This window comes from Bos indicus, chromosome 9 (assembly GCF_029378745.1).
Source record: "Bos indicus isolate NIAB-ARS_2022 breed Sahiwal x Tharparkar chromosome 9, NIAB-ARS_B.indTharparkar_mat_pri_1.0, whole genome shotgun sequence".
Classification (NCBI taxonomy): domain Eukaryota; kingdom Metazoa; phylum Chordata; class Mammalia; order Artiodactyla; family Bovidae; genus Bos; species Bos indicus.
In genome coordinates, this window is record NC_091768.1 from 70,940,352 (window position 1) to 70,964,921 (window position 24,570).

Below are 24,570 nucleotides of genomic sequence, written 5' to 3' on the forward strand. Positions count from 1 at the left end.
AGGTGCTTAGAAAGAAAAAACTAAATAACAATTATGTTTATGCTAAAATAAGTTTATGCCCTACTAATTTCCTGATGACACTTTAGCTTTGCATGGAATCGAATAGTGCCTATCCTTTAAAACCTTTGAGTGGAATTTGAAAGTCATATTATTTGCTATTATTAAATACTGCCTTTTCACTTTTTTTAGAACCTTTTATGTATATGATTTCTGTGTTGAATGTCACTAGAACTCTTTCAAATAAACTCTTTATCCCTACCAGTGTTGATTTGTGTTAAAAAAGTAAATGTGTGGGCTCAGTTGCTCAGTCACTCAGTCTTGTCTGACTCTTTGTGACCACATGGGTTATAGCCCACCAAGCTCCTCTGTCTCGCCTTTTCCAGGCCAGAACACTGGAGTGGGTTGTCAATTCCTTCACCAGGGGATCTTCCCAACCCAGGGATCTAAATGTGTGTTTTATGTCTCCTGTATTGGCAGTTGGATTCTTTACCACACCACACACTGAAAAGTTCAAAGTTAAAGAATCATATGTTAAATACTTGAATGCTTCAGGTTTGCTTTTAAAAATTCTGACCTGGGAAAGTGGGGTAGCAGAATACAAGGTGTTTGCCTCAGGGAACAACAAAGGAAGTGTAAGTACAAATAAAACATCGTTTCTGCTCCTGTTGTTGGAGTTGTAGTGGGAGCAGCGTGGAAGATACATAAAAAATAAAATAAAATGAAAGGACTTTTGGAATGTGGATATTCCTATTATATACGCTGGATTATACCACTGACAAATTTCCTTTTTCTCTCAGCATTCTAGAACAGATCTCACCTTAGTTTTTCAAAAAGTGTTTTTTGCGGCTTCCCTGATGGTTCTGTGATAAAGAATTTGCCTACCAGTGCAGGAGACACAGGTTCAATCCCTGATCGGGGAAGATCCCATACGCCATGGAGCAACTGAGTCCCTGCACCACAACTACTGAGCCTGTGCTCTAGAGCCCGGGAGCCGCAACCACTGAGGCCATGTGCTGCAGCTACTGCAGCGCACGCACCACGTGCTCACAGCAAGAGAAGCCGCGGTAATGAGAAGGCTGTGCACTGCAGCTAGAGAACAGCCCCTGCTGCTGCTGCTGCTAAGTCACTTCAGTCGTGGGCTGCCATCTATGAGTCACACAGAGTCGGACACGACTGAAGCGACTAGGCGGCAGCAGCAGCAACTGGAGAAAAGCCTGCGCAGCAACGAAGACCCAGCACAGCCATAAACTGAACAAATAAAATTATTATTTTTTTGTGGGTACCATTTTTAATTTTTTAATTTTTTTTTTACTTTACAATATTGTATTGGTTCTGCCAAACATCAATATGAATCCGCCACGGGTGTACACATGTTCCCCATCCTGAACCCCCCTCCCACCTCGCTCCCTGTACCATCCTTCCAAGTCATCCCAGTTCACCAGCCCCAAGCATCTTGTATTGAACCTGGACTGGTGATTTGTTTCTTATATGATATTATACATGTTTCTGTGCCATTCCCCCAAATCGTCCCACCCTCTCCCTCTCCCACAGAGTCCATAAGACTGTTCTATACATCAGTGTCTCTTTTGCTGTCTCGTACACCGGGTTATTGTTACCATCTTTCTAAATTCCATATATATGCGTTAGTATACTGTATTGGTGTTTTTCTTTCTGGCTTACTTCACTCTGTATAATAGGCTCCGGTTTCATCCACCTCATTAGAACTGATTCAAATGTATTCTTTTAATGGCTGAGTAATACTCCATTGTGTATGTGTACCACAGCTTTCTTATCCATTCATCTGCTGATGGGCATCTAGGTTGCTTCCATGTCCTGGCTATTATAAACAGTGCTGCGATGAACATTGGGGTACACGTGTTTCTTTCAATTCTGGTTTCCTTGGTGTGTATGCCCAGCGGTATTTAAAAAGTGTTTTCTGAGGAATGACTTCTATGTTTAAAAATCATTTTTTTCATATTGAGGCATAAAATAAATTTGAAAAGTTTACATTTTCAGCACACACAGACTGATGACATGATAAATGTATCCACCCTTATATTCAGCACCACAACCAAGGTAGAAAGCAACACCCTGGCAATTCTCCTCAGGCCCTTTTATAGTTAATCTCACCCCACATTTCCTAGGGAAAACGCTGATCTCCATTCTATGGCTAGAGATTAATTTTCAAGGCCTAAAAATCTTTTATGAAAAGCGTCACAATGTTTGTCCTCTTTGATGTCTGGCTTATTTCACTCAGGTCAATGTCTGTGAGTTTCATCCATGTCTGAGTACATTTTCAGGTCATTCCTTATCGTTGCTAAATGTAATTCCATTGTCTGAATATACCACAATTATTTTATCCATATTTTGTTGTTGTCCAGTAAATATTCAGACTGTTCAGCTTGGGGTTGTCATATTGGGAAGTGTAGGTTTAACTCTGCAAGAAAGTATACACTTTCTTCTAAAGTAACTGGACCATTTTATACTCCCACCAGCAACCTATGAGTGTTCCAGTTTGCTCCAAATCTTTCTTTCCTCCTGGTGGATTGTCTATCGACTTAAAAGATGTTGGAATAAATCAAAGCTTATCCATCATATTTTATCTTACTTCTCTAACTCCACGTGAGAGGCCAACCTGTGAACAAGTAATGACAACTCAATGTGGTGACGGCTCGGATACACAGAGTGCAGTGGAGGTCACCGCAATGAAGCAAGGGAACCGTATCCACAGGCAAAGTTACCAAGCAGGTAACTATAAAGATAGGTTGAGAGGGTCAAGGAGATATTTAAGGTAAAAACAGAGAAGGGTTTCCCAGGGCAAGAGGGCAGTGTGTTTTGAGGCTCCGAGATGGGGGTTGGACACATTCGCAGGGCTCAGAGCGGCTGTAGCGCAGGCGCAGTGTGGGGAGCGGCATGAGCTCAAGGAGACCTGCGCACAACCTGACCCCACCCCCCTCATTTTGCCAAGTTGTTTGGATTTCTGTGGAGGTCAGAGGTTAGGAGGGGAGAGGACATGAAATACCTGTGGTAACAGATACAAATCTTCGTTTCACCTGCTCAGGGATGCTAGATAGGATTTATTTTTCTGCAGTACTCTTAAATCTACTTAGAGTCTCACATTGCACCAGATACAAGAATAATACCTCAGTAAGTATAGGGATTGTGCCCTTTATCCCCACAGTGTCATCCGTCTTCAGAGAGCTTGGTCTCACATTAGTATCTGTGGGTGTTCTTTGAGGTCTGTCTTCTGAGGAATGCATTTTCCTGACCTAAGGGACAGACTTATAATCTTTCCTGGTGGCTCTGTCCATGGAATTTTCCAGGCAAGAGTACTGGAGTGGGTTGCCATTTCCTTCTCCAGGGGATCTTCCTGACCCAGGGATCGAACCCGGGTCTCCCGCATTGCAGGCAGACGCTTTACCAAAGAATTCGCCTGCCAATGCAAGGGATGCGGGTTGATCCCTGGGTCAGGAAGATTCCTTGGAGAAGGAAATGGTAACCCACGCCAGTATTCTTGCCTGGGAAATCCCAGGTACTCTAGCCCGCCATGCTCCTCTGTCCACAGGGTCACAAAAGAAAAGACAAGACTTAGTGACTAACAACAAGGGGCAGACCGGGCAACATTCCCCTTCTAGAGGGGAAATGCTCCTTCCAGCCTCGCTGGGAGGTGAAGTCTCTTCTTAGAATATGTGCGTCTACTCAACACATCTACTGTTTATCACTTTTCAAGAAATGACCTGAAGAGTAGAAATAAAGCACAAGTGGAACGTTTAACCATGACTCTTGATAGCTTCCATCGCTCCTAAAGACAGCACATAATTAATATAGACCAGAAGAGTTGGAGCATGTTAAAGATCTGCTGAAAGAAAACCATAAAAATACTTAAAAATATTAAGATATAATTCCTTAGATATTTATCTATATAAGGTGCAGTTTCTAAAATATACTAATGTATCTATGTCATAGTTTCATTAGATAAGACAAAAATATACCAAAGATATATTCTTAAAAGATATTCTTCCCCTGCCAAATAAAACAAGCAAGCACACAGATAAAGCTAATGATGCTTAGATAAAAATAAAGGTGGTATTATTAATATCAATTTTAACCTATGTATTTCAATCACAAACATTAAAATGGTAAAGCTAAATTACAAAGTAAGTCCCCCTCCCCAAACACAGACACAGTCTTTTATACATAAAATTACATTTTGTAAAAGTGTAATATGGGGACCTAGTCCATATATTGTTTTACAATCTAGGTCAGATTTTTTTGCTTCTGTTTTCTTTTGATTTTAGTGAAAAAAATATATTGTGGTTGTCTTACCTTGTTAACTGTTACAAGGCATTTGTTCTTTTAAATGGTTTTATAATGTTCCATTTCAAAAGTAGAACATAATTGATTTAATTTACACCATATCAATCCTAGTTTATTTCCATCTATAATTGAGAGATATACAATGAATGTCCTTGTCATGTTTCCTTCCTTGCCTGACTCTATCTTCTTAGGCTTGCTTGGCAGAAATGGAACTACAGAGTCAAGTGATATGTGATTTGAAATTTTATATAAATGTCTTCATTTTCCTCTAAGACAAGAGATATTAAATTGTGTTTTTCCTATATGAACATGCCCAACTCTCAGCAGTGTGCTCAACTTCTCAGAATCTAATTAATCTGATATTAATGATCCTTTCAATGCTGTCCTTCCAATTTGAGATATGAAACTTTATTACATTTTAACTAACTTTTAAAATTATTTGTACATTGGACATTTTAATGTATTTATTACCATATCTCTGTAAAATTTCCTGTTTATTTGTTTAGTGGGACATTTGTCTCTGTCTTTCTATTGTGTAAATTGCTTTTACATTTTAAAATCTACTAATTCTTCATCCTGCATGCTACCAATAGTTTTTCTAAGTTTGTCTGTTTTCCTTAACATGGTGTTGTTTTTCTTTGAAGTTTAAAAATTAAGTGCCTGAATCCATATGGATTTTCTGTCATGATTCCACCAATAAAGTTAAAAAAATATATATGTTTTCTTCTGGTTTTTTAACATCGGGAAGAAATCAGTTTTGATTTTGTGAAATACATGAAGCAAGATCCTTAAGAATCTTTAAAAAAGTTTTATACAACAACATTTCTAAATTACACATTTTTCCAATAACATATATAATACTGGTATTTTTTTTTATCATAAACAGTATATAAGCTCCAAATAGTACCTATAGAAGGAAAAATAACCAACAATTGCTCTCCATCATCAGCTGGAAGGTAAAACAACAAACTTCATGAGATGAGAAAACGGTTACATAAAGGGATGCAACTATGATAGAAACTGGGCTTCCATTTGGCTAACAGTTATTCCTACATTTACAAAATGTCTCCTAAAAAAATAAAACATGAATCTCATCCTGAGTCTGAAATGGCTGATGGATACATCTCAGAGACCTTTAGGAGCTCTAGAAGACTGGGCCCCAAGAATCAATTTGCTCAAAATAAATGCAAACAGAGTCCACAGAACAACCTGACATTAACAGGGAACAGAGAAGGAAGAAATGTGAAAATGAAAAAAAGTTAGGTGGTAGGAAAGGTAAAACAGCAACAGGTTTGAAAGAAGAAAATAACAACTGACAGAGCAGGATGGTGTAAAGATTTGAGGAAACTAGAAATTATGGCCACTGTGTTGACCACTACTAGATAACAGGGTTCTATCAAATGCTCAAAGGATGCTAACTTTTCAAAATATGTAAATGTATAAAAGTGAAGCTGCCAAAGTCGAGGTACCATGTCTCCTCCTCAACTGAATGATCTTTGTCAAGTCTATATTTCATGCAATAATCACTACAGAAATTTCCAATATATCACCAGATCAACTTAAAATTTTTCAAATCATAGATACATAATTTAGGCTTTAGAAGTTAGTTTTATAATTCATAAACTGTCTTTTAATATTGCCAGTTTAATAAACTGATGGTAAATGAAGCATAAATCGAATGATTTAGGGCAATTTGCAATAACTGAACCAACAAAGTATCTCATAAGCATATGAAGTGTGATAAAACTTAAAGAAGAATCAATGAATGAATCAGATACATCGAGTAATCATGAGACCAAAAGTGCTACATTGTGAAGCCCAGGGTTTTAACTGCTTTTCTCTGTCTCTTAGCCACTCTGATCTTGTGAGTCCCTGGTAACAGATTTATTTTCTAGTAATATTTTCCATCTTTTTAGTCTGCTTTCTAACCATAAGAACAATATTTCTGTACAGTAGGATCTTAACAAAGCCAGGTGTGAAAAATAATAGAAATCCTATCAATATCCAAAACTGATTTAAACAGGTTGAAAATCACTTATTATGCAGAGAGCACTTACTAATCCCTCCATCCCATCATCTCTGACATCTGTGTACAGCTTGGCACCACTGTACGCCAGGGGCAGGATGGAGAAGATGCTGAAGCCAATTCCTGACACAGACACCATGCAGACTTAAACATAATACTTTTAACTGCATCCCCAAAAAAATTCCCTGGGAAAATAATCAAAGCAAGAAAAGCAGCAAACTGGAGAAAGTTAATCACAGAGAAATTTTTGATAAATTGGGAAAGAGTAGATCAGTTTGTAAGGAAAAAAAGAAAGAAAATAAAAGGCAACAGACGTGTTTACAGGTTACAAAGGGAAGAGTCAATGGAATAAGAGAGAAAAGGTGGGGAATGACTGCAGGGAACAGGAAATGGTGCGTTCTACAGCAGTTAACAATAATGGGCTTAACATTTATTAGTCAAATAAATAATTTTGAAGAAGCAAAAGGGAAATGCACATCCTAATAGACTGAGACATTGATTTATCCAATTAAACTGGAAAAGCAATTTGTTTTCTCTGTAGTAACAATCTTACTTGATTTTTTAAAATTCATTCATTTTTAAAATGTGAAGATACCTTCAACTTCCTCAACCCAATGGCTTACATTTGTTCAGAGAATAAATTCATGCTTGCAGAACCATTCTTGAAAACCCCACCACTCACAATGACTTTGATGGCTTTCCTAAACCAAGGGTAAAATAAAGCATAGATCAAGGGGTTCATGGCTGAGTTATAATAAGTACACCAACAGCAAATCTCATAAATATAGGCCGGGGTTATGAAGCCCATAAAGGCATCAATTAATGAGTCAATACTGTATGGTAACCACGAAATCATAAATGCTATGACTGTGATACCCAGGGTTTTAGCTGCTTTCCTCTCTCTCTTGGCTACTCTGGATTTATAACTGTCTGATGATGACTCTCTTTTACTACTGATATTTTCAATCTTTTTAGCCTGTTGTCTGGCCACTAGGAAAATATTACAATAGAGAATTAGCATAACAAAGGTAGGTATAAAGAAGGATAGAAAATGTACCAACACCCAGTTTTGATTTATAACTATCTGACAGCCTCCTACACAGTTGAGGGCACTAGACAATTCCTCTAGCCCATTCTCATTGGCACCTGTGTAGAACACGGCACCACTGTAAGTAATGGGTAGGATCCAGGAGATGCTGATGCATATGCATGACACAGACACTGTGAACTTGGTGGGATAGACCAGAGGGTCAGTAACAGCAATGTACCTGTCGATGGAGATGAAGGACAGGTGGAAGAGAGAAGAGTAACAAAATGCCACATCACAGCATGTGTGCAAAGCACAGAAACTTTGCCCAAAGTACCAGCAGCTCTCCACAGACCTGACCATGCTGAAGGGCATCACAGTCACTCCTACTAGAAAGTCTGTACAGGCCAGAGAGGCGATGAGAAAATTGGTTGGTGAGTGCAGCTGCTTGAAATGAAGGATGGCAGTCATCACCAGGAGGTTTCCTAACACGGCCAGGACAGCCCCAAAGCCATACACCGTGTACAGAATCACCTGGGATGTGGGCAAGAAGGGGGTTTTCACACAGGATCCATTCAGGTGCTCATAGCAGAGCTGCACAGCTGCATTGGGGGATGAGTTGCTGCTCATGATCTGTCCTTTACATTCAGAGAATTCTGTCCTTCTTGATTTCCACGGACTTTCAATGCTTCTGGAGGAAATCATACATACAGTAGGATTATTATCAGACATTAGTAGTATTATTTTTTCAATTTTCCTTTTTTATCATAAATCTTAAATAAGTTCAGTAACAGAATAAAATGCAAAAAAATTTACATTGGACAAAGTCACTGGGAATGAATTTCAACTAACTAAAGCTTAGATCCTTGAATTTGATGAAATTCCCTTTTGGTCCTAAATATCTTAAAAAATTTTTTACCTTCAGAGTTCCTCTTTGCAACAGGCACTGATATGGGAAGTAATTATAACATTACCTCCTGTTAGGTTTATCTGCCTTACCGCCTAAAGCATACAGCCCTTCCAGATATATAAATGCCATCAATAGGAAAATCCCTAGCTGGAATCCCTGTAGTGCAAGGTGTGAACTTAGAAGTTTATTTTCAGTAGTGAGTGTTAAGAAAGCTATTGTACAAACAACTGTTTTAATTAGGTCATTATGTTTCTTGAACTCAAGATTTTTTTTCTTCTCACCCTTGGGACTTTTCCCCTATTTTTAGTCCTGCTGTGAGCACCTTATTGGATTTTTGTTACAGAGGTATCATAAGGTACAGGCACTGCGAGTCGACTTAGCCTTGCTCTCCCAATAAGGATTAATTTTTGCCTGTGCACTGGCTACTAACAAACAGAAAAGGTAGCATACAGCGTGAGCAACTTGACTTGGATGAATTACATTTCGGGAAAACATTAAAAAACACACCAGGGTATTTAGACATATCCACATTTCTGAACTACTACGACTGTCAGTGCTCTTAGAGAAAAGATGTGTTCTCTTCTCAAGACATCATTGGAAGTAGATCTGTAACGTCTCCTCATCCATGTGAGAAGTCCACCCATGAACCCTCCGAATGATTCACATTCGTTTGTGAATCCAAGTGATTTCTGTCCCTTGTGCTAAAAAATGTCAACTAAGGAATAATGAACAGAAAACGGAAACATAGCAATACATTTCTTGGTAATTTCCCACCCTTGGAATGTCGGGACAGAGCAGAGCAAAAGAAAGTATTATCCAGCCTTCTTCAAGCAGGATTCCAGACTGGATCATATGATACTTTTTTTTCCCCCTAGAATCATGGTTCTAAGTAAGGCAGATCCACTGATATATTTGGTTCAGACAGTAAAGAATCCATACGCAATGTGGGAGACCCGGGTTCAGTCCCAGGGTTGGGAAGATCCCCTGGAGAAGGAAATGGCTACCCACTCCAGTATTCTGGCCTGGAGAATTCCATGGACAGAGGAGCCACTGATTTTGAAGATATATCTGGACTGTAGGGCCACTGATTTTGAATATATATCTGGACTTGTTCTTTTGAATTGTGCCATAGAAATTATTATTAATTCATCTGGCCATCTGACTCCTAATCACACACACACACAAAATATTCTTAATGATCTCTTAGATTCTTCCTAATGTATTCTGAGAGTTTGATTTTGTAAAATAATCAACTACTTAAATTGACAAGGGTGTAGGCTAGGCTTTCTCATGGAGAAGGCAATGGCAACCCACTCCAGTACTCTTGCCTGGAAATACCACGGACGGAGGAGCCTGGTAGGCTGTAGTCCATGGGGTCGCAAAGAGTCGGACATGACTGAGTGACTTCACTTTCACTTTTAACCTTCATGCATTGGAGAAGGCAATGGCAACCCACTCCAGTTCTCTTACTTGGAAAATGCCAAGGACAGCGGAGCCTGGTGGGCTGCTGTCTCTGGGGTCGCACAGAGTCAGCCACGACTGAAGTGACTTAGCAGCAGCAGCAGCAGCAGCAGCAGCAGCAGGCTTTCTCAGCTTCAGCACTATTGACATTTGAGTTCTGATAAGTTTTGATGTGGGATCTGTCCTGTACATCGAAGGACATCTAGCAGCATCCCTGTTACTAGATGCCAGTAAAATCCCCTTAATTGTGAAAGCCAAAAATATCTCCAGACACTGAGAAGTGTCCTCTGAGGGGCAAATGTATCAGAGAGGGAATGAGTGAAATGAGCACAGTCGTGTCTGACTCTTGGCAACACCATGGACACCTCTGTCCATGCCAGGCTCCTCTGTCCATGGAATTCTCCAGGCCAGAATACTGGAGTGGGTAGCCGTTTCCTTCTCCAGGGGATCTTCCCAACCCTGGGATTGAACCCAGTTCTTCCTCATTGCAGATGGATTCTTTACTGTCTGAACCCAATATATCAGTGGATCTGCCTTACTTAGAACCATGATTCTAGGCAAAAAAAAAAGTATCATATGATCACAAGTATTACAAGTATCATTTGTCATTTGGGGTCCAGAAATAACTTTATCTCCCTCAATTATTTTAAATTTATTCAATAATTAATTCTTTAATCCAAGGCATATTTACTGAGTGCCAAGAGCTGGGTACAAAGAAATGAACAAAACAAATATAACCCCTTTCTTTATGACACTTTCTGTCTTAAAAGGAGGATAAACCTTCAACAAGTAAGCAGATAAATGGATGTATGAATAAAAATTGTGAGAAGTATTACAAAGGTGAAAGACAGTATTGTGTGAGAGAGTAGTGACCACCTAGACAGGCAGGTGGAGACAGTAAAGTTCCTACCAACAGAGTAAACCCAAAATGCTGCTGCAATATTATAGACTTTTAATGTAATATATGGGCTTCCTTGGTGGCTCAGTGGAAAAGAATCTGCCTGCTAATGCAGGAGATGCGGGTTCTATCTCTGGGATAGGAAGATCCCCTGGAGAAAGAATTGGCAATCCGCTCCAGTGTTCTTACCTGAGAAATCCCTTAGACAGAGGAGCCTGGTGGGCTATAGTGCATGCGGTTGTAAAAGTATCAGACATGACTTACAACCAAAAACAACAACAGCAAGTAGAATATATACGCAGAGAAAGAAAATAGGAAATGAGTGAAACTATAGTTGGAGATTTCAGACCTTTTTTTAGCATAGAGAAACTTAATGAGAGATATTACACCAAAGGTATAGAAAGAGGGAAAGAGGGAGAGAGAGAAGTCTGGCTGTGGTCAGAAGCAGGATGGGGTGGGAGACCTGAAGTTTCTTCTGTGTAAAACCTGGACAGACCCCTAGATCTCCATAAAGTGAGGAGCTAGATTCCTCTCAAAGTAAAGCACACTTTTCTTTTATGAAATTATTGCAAAGTATATATGATTGTCCTTGCTGCTGTTGTGGCTTTTTGCGATGTCCTTGGTTGGCAGGGTTAACACTCAGAAATTATCTGTGGGTTCCTTGAATTTTTCACCATCTTTATTATTTCTGAACCCCATGTTTCTAAGAACCACTATCCTGATACATTAGTGTTTTTAATAGTAAACATGGTATTTTATAAAGTTACAGACACAGAAAACAACTTATAATACCAGGGTATAAGTGGTGGAGGGATAAACTGAGACTGACATACACACAATTTCTATATATAAAATGGACTTCCCAGATGGCTCCATGGTAAAGAATCTGCCTGCCAATGTGACTGAACAACAAAACGGGCAGAGAGTATGTTACGCTTAAATTTTCTTCTCCTGCCTTGAAACATAAACTGCATTCCACCAGTAGCTTGCAAAACAAGATTATATAGGAAAATTACTATATTGAAACCACAGAAATCAAAATAAATTCATTACACTGTGTTAGAACTGAAAAATTGTGTATAAACTGATACCATGCAGGCTAGGGTGCCTTTAATTATCTGTAAAATCAGATAGAAATGGTATGCTCAGTCACTAAGTCATGTCCAACCCTTTGTGACCCCAAGGAGCCCGCCAGGGTCCTCTGTCCATGGTATTTCCTAGGCAAGAATACTGGAGTGGGTTGCCATCTCCTTCTCCAGAAACAGTATAATTAGGAATAATACACTATTTCTAGAAATGTTTACCAATTCAAAGTATTTGTGTAATGGTAGTCAGAAATAATGTGCTAATAGGTAATGTTGATTTACATCAAGCTAGAAATTTTTAAAATAGAGCAAGAATACTTTGATGTATATTCTCTCCTGCCCCAAAGATATCATAATCTGATTTTAAAGTCTTGATGTCTAATTGACACACAGAACCCTCCAGTCTTAGTATCAAGAATAATTCTCTGAAATAATTGGCTTGATTTATCCACTGTTAATTGCAGAACTAATTCATTTCTTTTTTTTTTTTTTGCCTTAGAACTGAGTTTGTGGGACATAAAAAAATGCCTTTCACAGCCTCTGTCTTGGCTTCATTCTATGCCCTTCACTTCAGTTTTCTTTCTTCTTTTGAGCACACTTTTAAGCTATGCTTTCAAGTGTATCCTCAAAATCCACTGTAAGTTACTTTTAGAACACTGTACAACTAAATGAATATGGAATAAATTAATCCAAAAATAAAATAACATAATGAATGACAGTCTTAAAACCCTGCTTTAAACATCTGCTAACTGGCTCTAAACTCTAATATAATTTTATGAGCAGACTTAATAATAAGGAAGAAGCTCACTGAATAAATAAATGCTATGATGCAAATTATCTTTCCCATTGTGCACAACTGAGTTGATGTTATAGTTAACAGAGTGATCACTTGATTTGTATTCCCTGATCTGAAACCACAGTGTGGGAATCACAAATCTCAACACCGAACAGTGCAAACACACTGCTTTGCCCTCCCCGAGCAAGGAGGCGCCCCTTCACTAAGTGGTTGTATTTACATTTTAATAGAAAAACTATACAAAGGAAGAAACAGAAGATTTAGGCAGAGATTGAACTAATACAAGGTAATTGAAAGAAGGATTTATATTAACAAATGTATATTAGGTCCTTCACTTGTATTCTCCTAAATTTGGTCATGACTACTACAACGGAGAGGTTATTCTCCAGAGAAATACTATGAATTTCAGAAAGAGCCAAGCCACCCAAGATCACCTAAGATCACCCAAGTGTTCAACAGCAGAATGAAAATTGCCATCCAGGCATTTCTGGCTCCAAAGCTGTGCTGTCCCCATTACAAATAGGTTTTGATGTTATATTTACCAAAGAATTATGAACTTAAATTTAAGCATTTGGGTCAGGGTTGAACTACAGTTAAGTTATTTTACATAACAAAAATTGCACTTTTACAATCAACTTTTTCTCCTCATTATCTGTCTAATGTGAGTCTATTTTCAGTTTTCCCAAACTAAGACCAGAACCTACTCAGAAAACAAATGTATTGTTGAGGAATTCTCTCTCAAGACTTTGCCTGTGACAATGAGTTTGATGGCTTTTCGAAACCAAGGATAAAAGAAAGCATAAATCAAGGGGTTCATAGCTGAGTTATAATAAGCAATCCAAACCAGTATTTCATAAACATATGTGGGAGTGATGAAACCCAGGAAGGCATCAATGATGGAATCCAGGAAGTAAGGCAGCCAGGATACCAGAAACGCTAGCACTGCCATGCCCAGTGTTCTTGCTGCCTTTCTCTCCCTCTTGGCCACTCTGTCTTGGTAGCTTTCTGAGCATCGCCCAGGCTTATTGCTCAGACTCTCAATTTTTCTAGCCTGTTGTTTAGCAATGAGGAAATTTTGGAGTAAAGAACTATCATCGCAAGGGTGGGGATGAAAAATAATAGAAAATTCACCAATACCCAACTCTGATTCACTGCAATTTGACAGCCTCCCACACAGGTGAGAGCACTTACTAGATCCTCCAGTCCAGCTGCATTCACTCCTGTGCCAAGAAGGGAAAAAGTATAAATAATGGGAAAGAGCCAAGAGAAGACAATACACATGCCAGAAACAGACACAGTGAACTTTGTTGGATAAACCAGGGGATCAGTGACGGCAATGTACCTGTCCAGAGAGATAAAGCACAAGTGGTAGATGGAAGCGTAACAGAATGAACCTTCAAAACAAGTGTGAAATTTACAGTAACTTTCCCCAGAGTACCAGCAGCTCTCCATGGACCTCACTGTGCTGAAGGGCGTCACAGTCACTCCCACCAAGAAGTCTGCACAGGCCAGGGAGGTGATCAAGAAATTGGCTGGAGAATGCAGCTGCTTGAAGTGGAGAATGGAAATCATTACCAAGAGGTTTCCAAATACAGTCAGCACAGCTCCAAAGATGAACACTGTGTACAGAATGAGGCGGGGACCTGGTGAGTAGGGGGTTTTCACACAGGATCCGTTCAGGTGCTCGTAGCAGAGCTGCACAACTGCAGCAGAAGGAGACGCACTGCTCATGATTCTTTGATTTGATACTTGGAAACCTGTCACCCTCTGTGGCTCAGGATGTCACTCCAGTTTTCAAAGTCCTTAAAAAAAATAAATACATACAATATGTTAGTAATTGCCAGCATATTCTGTCTCCATTTCTTTGTAAGTGCCAATCTTTATTTTCTTTTTTAAAAATATATTTGTTTGCTGTGTTGCATCTTAGTTGCATCATGTGGGATCTTTCGTTGCATGGCAGGGACTCTCTAGTTGCTGCTTGTGGACTCAGTACTTACAGTGTGTGGGTTTAGTTGCCCTGCAGCATGTGGGATCTTAATTCTCCCACCAGGGATCAAACCCGTATTGCCTGCATTGCAAGGCAGATTTTTAAACACTGGACCACTAGGGAAGTCCCCAAATCCTTACTTTCGTGTTTAGAAAGTGATTCATATCTTGTAAAATAATTCACTTACAAATGCATTAACAGTTAACTTAAATCATTAAATTATTTAAGTTAAAAAAATGTATTCCTTTGCACTATCTGGTACTTCATGTCTGAGAAGTGCTGGTCTTCAAGAAGCTGTTATATGATGCTTGTTCAAGTGCTACATTTTATAGGACCCTTTTCCTAATTTATCAGAGCAATGATAATGCCCCAAACACTCTATCCCCTCAGGAAAGGAGCCAAATGATTCCAATACCCAAACACTTAAGATTGTATCCCCATAGTGGAAGGTGTGGAAAGAAAAGAAATTTTAAATCATGATTGTGTTTATGCTAAAAATAATTTTATGCCCTACTAATTTTCTGATGACATTTGACCTTTTCATGAAATAGAAATGGGAATACTCTCCTTTAAAACTTGCTCAAGATTTGAAAGCCATATTGTTTATTCTTACTAATTATGGTGACTCAATTTTCATTTTGTAAGGACCACTGGTTGTTGATTCCCGTTTGTCACTAGAAGTCTTTCAGAGAAGTTGTTAAGCTCTTACAGTTCTAGTTTGGGTGAAGAGATTAAATACAGAATTATATTAAAATCTAGACTGTTTCAGGTTTAGTTTTAATAATCCTGATTTGGAAAACTGAACGTGGAGAATCCAAAACATTTCCTCATAGAAATACATGAAGGAAGAGTAAGTACATCTTAAAAGCAGTTCATGCAAAGGTTTTTATTTTGGAGAGGGAGGAATTTTGTTCTTTCTAAATGGGAACTGTTGGGAATATATTAAAGAAAATAATATTAAAAATGTATTTTTGGAATGTGAATATTCCTATATTATACTATGAATTTTACCATTGACAAATTCTCCTCTTAGAGCTCTAGAACAGAACTCAACTTAGACTTGAAAAAAATTTTTTCTGATGAGTGGCTTCTGGTCATTTTACAAAATCAGCTTTCTAAATCTGAGGTGTAGTTTATATTTGAAATTTTCACACTTTTAAAGTGAACAGGTTGTGGAATTATGGTAACTGTATCCACCCATGTAACCACCCCTGCAATCAAGGTATAGAATAGACTGTTTCCAACACCTCAGTTCAGTGTCTGTGCAATATTCATCCATTTATTTGGTATATAAGGAATGCATTCCCAATTATTTGCTAAGCAGTGATCTATTGTAGGAACATACCACAATTGTTTTATTTGTATATATTTTGATATTCATTTGGACTCTTGTTCACATTAGGGTTATTAGGTGTTGCTAAGAACACTCATATATAATTGTCTGCATAGACATGTGTTTCGTTTCTTTTGGGTAAATTGCTGGCCCTAATGGAAAATATATGTTTAACTGTACAAGAAAATACAAACTATCTTCTAAAGTAACTGTAGCATTTTATACTCCCACCAGCAATTTATGAGTGTTCTAAATGCTTCAAGTCTTCTTCAACACTTGCTATTTACATGTTTTTAAATTTAACCATTCTAGATGATGTATAGTCACATCTCATGCTTTTAATCTAATGAATGGTGGTATTGAAAACCTGTTCATGTTATTATTGACCATTAATGTATCCACTTTTGGTGACATGTCCATTAAAAATTTTGCCCATTTTTTACTTGAGTTCTAAAATTTCTTATTATTGAGTTTACTGGGTACGAGTTCCTTTGGCATATATCTTCTGAATATTTGACTGAATATTTGACTTTAGTTTCCTGAATAGTTTCCTGAGAATGTCTTTTAAAGAATAAAAGGTTTTATTTTCAATGAAGTCCAACTTACTATTTTTCTAATGGCTAGTGTTTTTTTTTTTCCCTTGCCTAAGAAAATTATCTAACGCAGTCACAACTATTTTCTTCTATGCTTCTTCTAGAATTTTTATAACTTTACTGCTAGTGTTTTATGACTCACATGATATTAATTTTAATATGTTATGAGGAGGGGTCTGAGGTTTATTAGGAGAATGAGTAGTACTATAAGGATATTTAGTAATTCCAGCAGCGTTTCTTGAAATCACTATCTTTCTCCAGTGATCCATGTTCGTTCATATCAAAAATCAATCAATCATATGTGTGTGGATTTATTTCTAGATTCTCTTCTATTCTGTTGATCTCTATTTCTATATTTAGGTCAATACCCTTTTGTCTTGCCTGAAACTTTACCTTAAGTCTTAAAGCCAAGTTGTGTAAACCTTTTACTTTTTTGTCTTTTCCAAAATTGTTTTGGCCATCTAATGTCTTTATTTTTTTATAAAATTTAAAACCACCTTGTCAAAAAAGAAAAAAACAAAACAAAACCCAGCAGTGTTCATTGTTATAAAATTGAGTCTTTAAAACAATTATGAAGAGGGGCACTGGAATATTTGATCGGGACAGTAAATTTTCTCATTTCCCCATTTAATTACATCATGTATGGTTTTCTAACTCATTGGAAAAGATCCTGATGCTGGAAAAGATTGAGGGCAGGAGGAAAGGGGATGATAGAGGATGATATGGTTGGATGGCATCACTGACTCCATGGATCATAGGTTTGAGCAAACTCCAGAAGATGGTGAAGGACAGGGAAGCCTGGTATTCTGAGTCCATGGGGTTGCAAAGAGTTGGACATGACTTAGTGACTGAACAACAACCACAATGATTTATGAATTTAGATGCTTTGCAAATAGCTGCAAAGCCTCTAAATTTTAAATTGGTATAGTTTCCTAACATTGAAGGATTGTACATCTTAATAATATTGAGCCTACCTAGCCAAATGCGTATTTTGTCTTTCCATGGTTAAGAAGCCAAAAGAGGAAAAAAACCAAACTAAAAGTATTATTTTAGCAAAATTAAAAAAAAAAAAGAAAGAAACAATAGAGAAACAAAATATAATGAGAAGCAAGTATCAAGAGAATAGAATCAGGTCAAATATGGAAAAACATCAGAGGTCAAATACGGAAAGACAATCACTGTTGCAGAAATAGCACCACCTGTTCATGGCTATTCCCACATTTACAGAAATCCCAAAATTATATAAGTTCAGCCCTGAGTCCGAAATGGCTGATGTATATGACTCAGGGAGCTCTTCAGTTCCCTGACTTGACTCAAGGACCACAAAATCTTTTTCTAAGATACAAGCCTCTGCAAATGAGAACAAAGTTAACTGAGTTCAGAAAAAAAGACAGGGAATACAAGACGTTCATGGGACAGGAAATAAGAAACTTTTGAAAATGAAGGAAGAAAAATACCAATACAGTATACTAATGCATATATGTGGAATTTAGAAAGATGGTAATGACAACCCTGTATGCAAGACAGCAAAAGAGACACAGATGTATAGAACAGTCTTTTGGACTCTGTGGGAGAGGAAGGGGGGGATGATTTGGGAGAATGGCATTAAAACATTTATAATATCATATAAGAAACAAATCGCCAGTCCAGGTTCGATGCAGGATACAGGAACCTTGGGGCTGGTGCCCTGGGATGACCCAGAGGGATGGTATGGGGAGGGAGGTGGGAGGGGAGTTCAGGATGGGGAACACGTGTACACCTGTGGTGGATGTATGTTGATGTATGGCAAAACCAATACAATATTTTAAAGTAAAAAATTAATTAATTAATTAATTAATTAATTAAAAAAGAAAGTGAGGGAAAGATCAGCCTGAAAGAGAGGCCCAGAAAAGGAAAATCATTAACAACAAAGCAAGGAAGCATGCAGATTTGAGGAAACTAGAAAATATCAACTTGTGTCAAACATTTTTATTGAATATATTTCTGTCAAATGATTTAAAATGTTCACTCATCAAAAAAGTAAGAGCATGAAGGTGATGCTGCAGAAACTGAGGTATCGTTTCTCCTCCCCAGCTGAATGGAACAATTTTATGCAATGTATTGCATGCCACAGTTACTGAGAAATTCCAAATAAATCATTAAATTCCTAGGTTTGAAAATTAGCTCTCTTTAGAAAATAAGTTTATGGTTGATGAGCTGTCTGTTAACACTTGGCCTGTTATGATAACTTTTATTGCTTTCCTAAAACAAGAGTAAAATAAAGTATAAATCAAAGGATTTAGAGCAGAATTATAATAACCAAACCAGCAAAATAGCTCATAAACATATGAAGGTGTTATAAACCCCCCCAAAAAATCAATAAATGAATCAATCATATACGGTAACCATGAGATCAAAAATGCTATCACCAAAAATGCTATACTTGGAGTTTTAGCAGCTTTTCTCTCTCTCTTAGTCACTCTGGTTTTGTATATGCCTGATAATCCTTCTACTTTGCTAGGAATATGTTCAATCTTTATAGCCTGTTGTCTAGCCACAAGAAATATATTACTACACAGAATTATTATAACCAAAGTAGATATAAAAATAATAGTCTATCAAAATCCAAAATTGATTTATAACAAGCTGACAACTTCCAGTGCAGCTGAGGGCACTTACTAATTCCTTTATCCCATTCTTGTGAACACCTGTGAAGAACACAGCTCCGCTGTACCCAGTGGGCAGGATCCAGGAGATGCTGACACATTCCCCTGACACAGACACCGTGAACTTGGTGGGATAGACCAGGGGGTCAGTAACAGCAACGTACCTGTCAATGGAGATGAAGCACAAGTGGAAGAGAGAAGAGTAACAAAATGCCACATCACAGGAACTGTGAAGGGCACAAAATCTGGCTCCAAAGTACTAACAGCTCTCCACAGACCTGACCATGCTGAAGGCATCACAGTCACTCCCACTAGAAAGTCTGCATAGGCCAGAGAGGTGATGAGAAAACTGGTTGGTGAGTGAAGCTGCTTGAAATGAAGGATGGCAGTCATTACCAGGAGGTTTTCAAACATGGCCAGGACAGCCCAAAGCCAAACAACAAGTAGAGAATCACCCGGGATGCAGGTGAGTAGGGGGTTTTCGGAGAAGGCAATGGCAACCCACTCCAGTACTCTCGCCTGGCAAATCCCATGGACAGAGGAGCCCGGTAGGCTGCAGTCCATGGGGTCACAAAGAGTCAGACACGACTGAACGACTTCACTTTCACTTTTCACTTTCATGATTGGAGAAGGAAATGGCAACCCACTCCAATATTTTTGCCTGGAGAATCCCAGGGACAGAAGACCCTGTTGGGCTGCCGTCTATGGGGTTGTACAGAGTCGGACATGACTGACACAACTTAGCAGCAGAAGCAGCAGCAGGAGGTTTTCACACAGGATCCGTTCAGGTGCTTGTAGCAGGGCTGCACAGCTGCAGGGGTGGATGAACTGCTATTCATGATGGTGCTGTTAATAGCATGTAAACACCTGGAGATGTTCTGCCCTTTTCAATCACATAAAATAGAGCAGTTTTCTATCTTCTGAAGAGAGAGGAGTCTCTTAACTAAATACCCATGTTACAGCTATCAGGTATTATCATAATGCCCTGTCATATATCTGTTTTAATTTTAAGCTCAGAACATATATAATAATAATTTATGCAAGTTAAGTTCTCAATAAATACTACTATTAATAATTACTATTTTATTTTTATTCTTTAGAATATAGTTGAAAACAACTTTCCATATCCAATAAGAATTTAAGCAAATCTGTGGCAAATTTGCTTTTGCCACAATAAATGTCTTGCCTTGTAATTTATGAAAAAATTTTTTACCTGGACTGGATATTGGATTTATTCCTCATTGTCAAAGTTAGTGAGATACATGTGATTTGTTATTTATTAGTTACCTTTACTACCCCCACCCCCTCAAGAATGTCTGAGGAGTTAATGACAAAAACCCCCAGGAAATACCTAAGTTCAGTTCAGTTCAGTCACTCAGTCGAGTCTGACTCTTTGCGACCCCATGAATCGCAGCACACCAGGCCTCCCTGTCCATCACCAACTCCCGGAGTTCACTCAAACTCATGTCCATCGAGTCGGTGATGCCATCCAGCCATCTCATCTTCTGTCGTCCCCTTCTCCTCCTGCCCTCAATCCCTCCCAGCATCAGCATCTTTTCCAATGAGTCAACTCTTCACATGAAGTGGTCATAGTATTGGAGTTTCAGCTTCAACATCAGTCCTTCCAAAGAACATCCAGGGCTGATCTCCTTCAGAATGGACTGGTTGGATATCCTTGCACTCCAAGGGACTCTCAAGAGTCTTCTCTAACACCACAGTTCAAAAGCATCAATTTTTCAGCGCTCAGCTTTCTTCACAGTCCAACTCTCACATCCATACGTGACCACTGGAAAAACCATAGCCTTGACTAGATGGACCTTTGTTGATAAGTAATGTCTCTGCTTTTTAGTATGGTATCTAGGTTGGTTATAACTTTCCTTCCAAGGAGTAAGTGTCTTTTAATTTCATGGCTGCAATCACCATCTGCAGTGATTTTGGAGCCCCCCAAAATAAAGTCTGACACTGTTTCCAACGTTTCCCTATCTATTTGCCATGAAGTGATGGGACCAGATGCCATGATCTTAGTTTTCTGAATATTGAGCTTTAAGCCAACTTTTTCACTCTCCTCTTTCACTTTCATCAAGAGGCTTCTTAGTTCCTCTTCACTTTCTGCCATATGGGTGGTGTCATCTGCATATCTGAGGTTATTGATATTTCTCCTGGCAATCTTGATTCCAGCTTGTGCTTCTTCCAGCCCAGCGTTTCTCATGATGTATTCTGCATAGAAGTTAAATAAGCAGAGTGACAACATACAGCCTTGATGTACTCCTTTTCCTATTTGGAACCAGTCTGTTGTTCCATGTCCAGATCTAACTGTTGCTTCCTGACCTGCATATAGGTTTCTCAAGAGGCAGATCAGGTGGTCTGGTATTCCCATCACTTTCAGAATTTTCCACAGTTTATTGTGATCCACATGGTCAAAGGCTTTGGTGTAGTCAATAAAGCACCCAAAGCCCATATCAAAATATCTACAGTGGAGTCCCTGTAGTGCAAGGTGTGAACAGAGAGAAGAAACTTATATTTAATAATCTCCAGTTATAAGGCATTGTGTGATGTAGAATGACCTCACACCAGGGATCACATGAAAAATGAAAATGAGAGGATATCTCACTCATATACAAAGATGCAAGTATTCTAAACAGATGTTTGTAAACCAAATGTATCAATATATAAAAAGATGATACATTTGATTCAATCAATGCCAAGAGTGGAAATTGTGTTAACATTCAGTTCAGTTCAGTTCAGTTCAGTCACTCAGTCATGTCTGACTCTTTGAGACCCCATGAATCGCAGCATGCCAGGCTTCCCTGTCCATCACCAACTCCCAGAGTCCACCCAAACTCATGTCCTTTAAGTTGGTGATGCCATCCAGCCATCTCATCTTCTGTCATCCCCTTCTCCTCCTGCCCCCAATCCCTCCCAGCACCAGGGTCTTTTGCAGTGAGTCAACTCTTCGCATGAGGTGGCCAAAGTATTGGAGTCAGCTTCAGCATCAGTCCTTCCAAAGAACACCCAGGACTGATCTCCTTTAGAATGGACTGGTTGAATCTCCTTGCTGTCCAAGGGACTCTCAAGAGTCTTCTCCAACACCACAGTTCAAAAGCTACCGGGCTCCAGCCCTGGTTGGATCCAGGGATTCCTTCAGGAGGACAGCATTGGCGATTAAAAGGATAGATAAAAGGAGAAAGATCAGAGGTTCAATATAACTGGTTTATGTGGAAAGCCAATAAAACCTGTAACACCAGGTTTGCACTAACCGTGGAGGCTGCAGGTACCCTCTTGAATAGCGGAAGGTGCCCCACTTAGGCACCTTCTCTAGTGGGTCTTAGAAGCCTGGGCAAATAAGTAGTCTCAGAGGGCCCCCGTGCTCCAATTATTTGTCCTGAAGGAAGAACAGAGAAGAAAAGGTGAGAAAAGGAAGCAAGAAAGAATGACATGGGGAGACCAAGCTTTGAGCAAGGCCCATAGCTTTCTTTTCTTTTTCTTTTTTTTTTTTTTGCTTTAATTATATATATATTTTTTTTATTTTTTAAATTTTATTTTATTTTTAAACTTTACATAATTGTATTAGTTTTGCCAAATATCAAAATGAATCTGCCACAGGTATACATGTGTTCCCCATCCTGAACCCTCCTCCCTCCTCCCTCCCTGTACCATCCCTCTGGGTTGTCCCAGTGCACTAGCCCCAAGCATCCAGTATCGTGCATCGAACCTGGACTGGGAATGACACGGGGAGACGGAGCTTTGAGCAAGGCCCGTAGCTTTATTTTCAAAGGGAGCTTATATACCTTAAGTTGTGCATAGAGGATAATAGGAGGTGTAAAATCATGCAAAGTCAGCAGTATTTTATCCTTATCGAGACCAGGCTTTCTTTTCTGCAAACTTACCGAATACTCTTACCGTAGACAAATGGTTTAGGTGATTTACATCATCTTCTGGCCAGAAGGCCTGTTAACATTTTATGACTCTGATAAAGTTTTGTCAACCATGAGACTTATTTTCTCTAAGAGTAATTATTTTAAAGTTTGGTGCCATCCTCTGACGGTGTTAGATAAAGTTGCATTCCTATAGGGCAGAGGTGCAGTGGGTTTACAACAAGGAAAGAATTTATTACCTTAAGGGTCTAAAGTTGTTAGCACCAAGGCCACTACTTATTTTTTCTATATACCAACTATATTAATTAATATATTCCCAAGGACATAATACAGGGGATTTGGAAACTTGGCAGCAAGCATTGGCTCAACAATGAAATCTTCTACTAGTTTTATTCTAACAATTTCTAACTCTCTGAGAGGCTCTATACTCTTTGAATATCTTAAGCTTCCCATGCCTCTCGAGGTTGGGAGGCTGTAAACAATCGTATGCATAGCTGTAGGAGTCCAGGTAAACCTGTCAGGCAAGTGAGAGAGCCATCTGAGGGGTTTGCATTGAAACACTCCTAATATGCCCAGGAGGCTAATTAACTAGAGCTCTAAGTTGATTTCCTTCAGAGAAAGTTGATCAGGGATAGCCCCCCCCCCCCACCCCGTTAATGTCAGAGGAGTTGGTGAAAGTCGTAAAGTAGTAAAACACAGATTGTGGTTTTGGGGTAGATGCTCAGGCAGATCCAGGCGGTCCCTCGAGTCCTGACTCGCCTTTGCATGTCAGGCCTCTCCACATGACCTTTGTCATGGGTGGGAACTCCCGTGCTGGCTCCCGGCAAAAAGCATCAATTCTTCTGCGCTCAGCCTTCCTCACAGTCCAACTCTCACATCCATACATGACCACTGGAAAAACCATAGCCTTGACTAGACGGACCTCTGTTGACAAAGTAATGTCTCTGCTTTTGAATATGCTATCTAGTTTGGTCATAACTTTCCTTCCAAGGAGAAAGCGTCTTTTAATTTCATGGCTGCAGTCACCATCTGCAGTGATTTTGGAGCCCCCAAACATAAAGTCTGACACTGTTTCCACTGTTTCTCCATCTAATCAATTAATATAATTCACCATATTATCAAGTTAGAATTTTGTGATTATTTTATTAAATGCAACAATAGCACTCATTTTCCCCCCACTCTTTTTCTCGCATAATTGCATCAGCATTCCAGGATGCTAAGCAGATGACCTGGTTTCCATGTGAGCACATTGGGATGTCTTTGTATATTCTATCTGGTGAGAGATGGACATTTCTCATAATGGGAAAAAAAATGTTCACATTACCCTAAGCTTGAATCCACTTGAGATCTGTGAATCTGGTGACCCTCTCTCTATGTGCTTCAGACCATCCATGTGTGGCTCATGATGTAGTATGCTGCTTTGGCTTTTTTAGATTTCAGAGCTAAGGTACCATAATCAGTTTTCCCTCTATCTGTGGGAAAATGTTCCACTTTTAAAGAAATTATAGACTTATCAGGGGGTCTAGTTCTCCTATTGAAACCCCTTCCTTTTTAGTGTCTTCAGCCAGGACTCCAAGATTTTAGTTATGTCAGAGTACTCGGTCAGTTTTCTGTTTT

At 38.9% G+C, this 24,570-nt stretch overlaps 1 protein-coding gene and 2 pseudogenes across 1 annotated transcript; all 3 read right to left on the bottom strand.

Moving 5' to 3' along the window:
• Positions 1 to 6,962: 6,962 nt before the first annotated feature.
• On the bottom strand, positions 6,963 to 8,000 carry LOC109563657 (trace amine-associated receptor 6-like). Its single transcript, XM_019966992.2, has one exon. It carries the CDS (start codon positions 7,998 to 8,000, stop codon positions 6,963 to 6,965), a length of 1,038 nt encoding a protein of 345 aa, XP_019822551.2.
• A 5,220-nt stretch (positions 8,001 to 13,220) lies between these two features.
• LOC109563658 (trace amine-associated receptor 7a-like) lies at positions 13,221 to 14,251 on the bottom strand (annotated as a pseudogene).
• A 4,341-nt stretch (positions 14,252 to 18,592) lies between these two features.
• LOC109563549 (trace amine-associated receptor 6-like) lies at positions 18,593 to 19,917 on the bottom strand (annotated as a pseudogene).
• Positions 19,918 to 24,570: the final 4,653 nt, after the last annotated feature.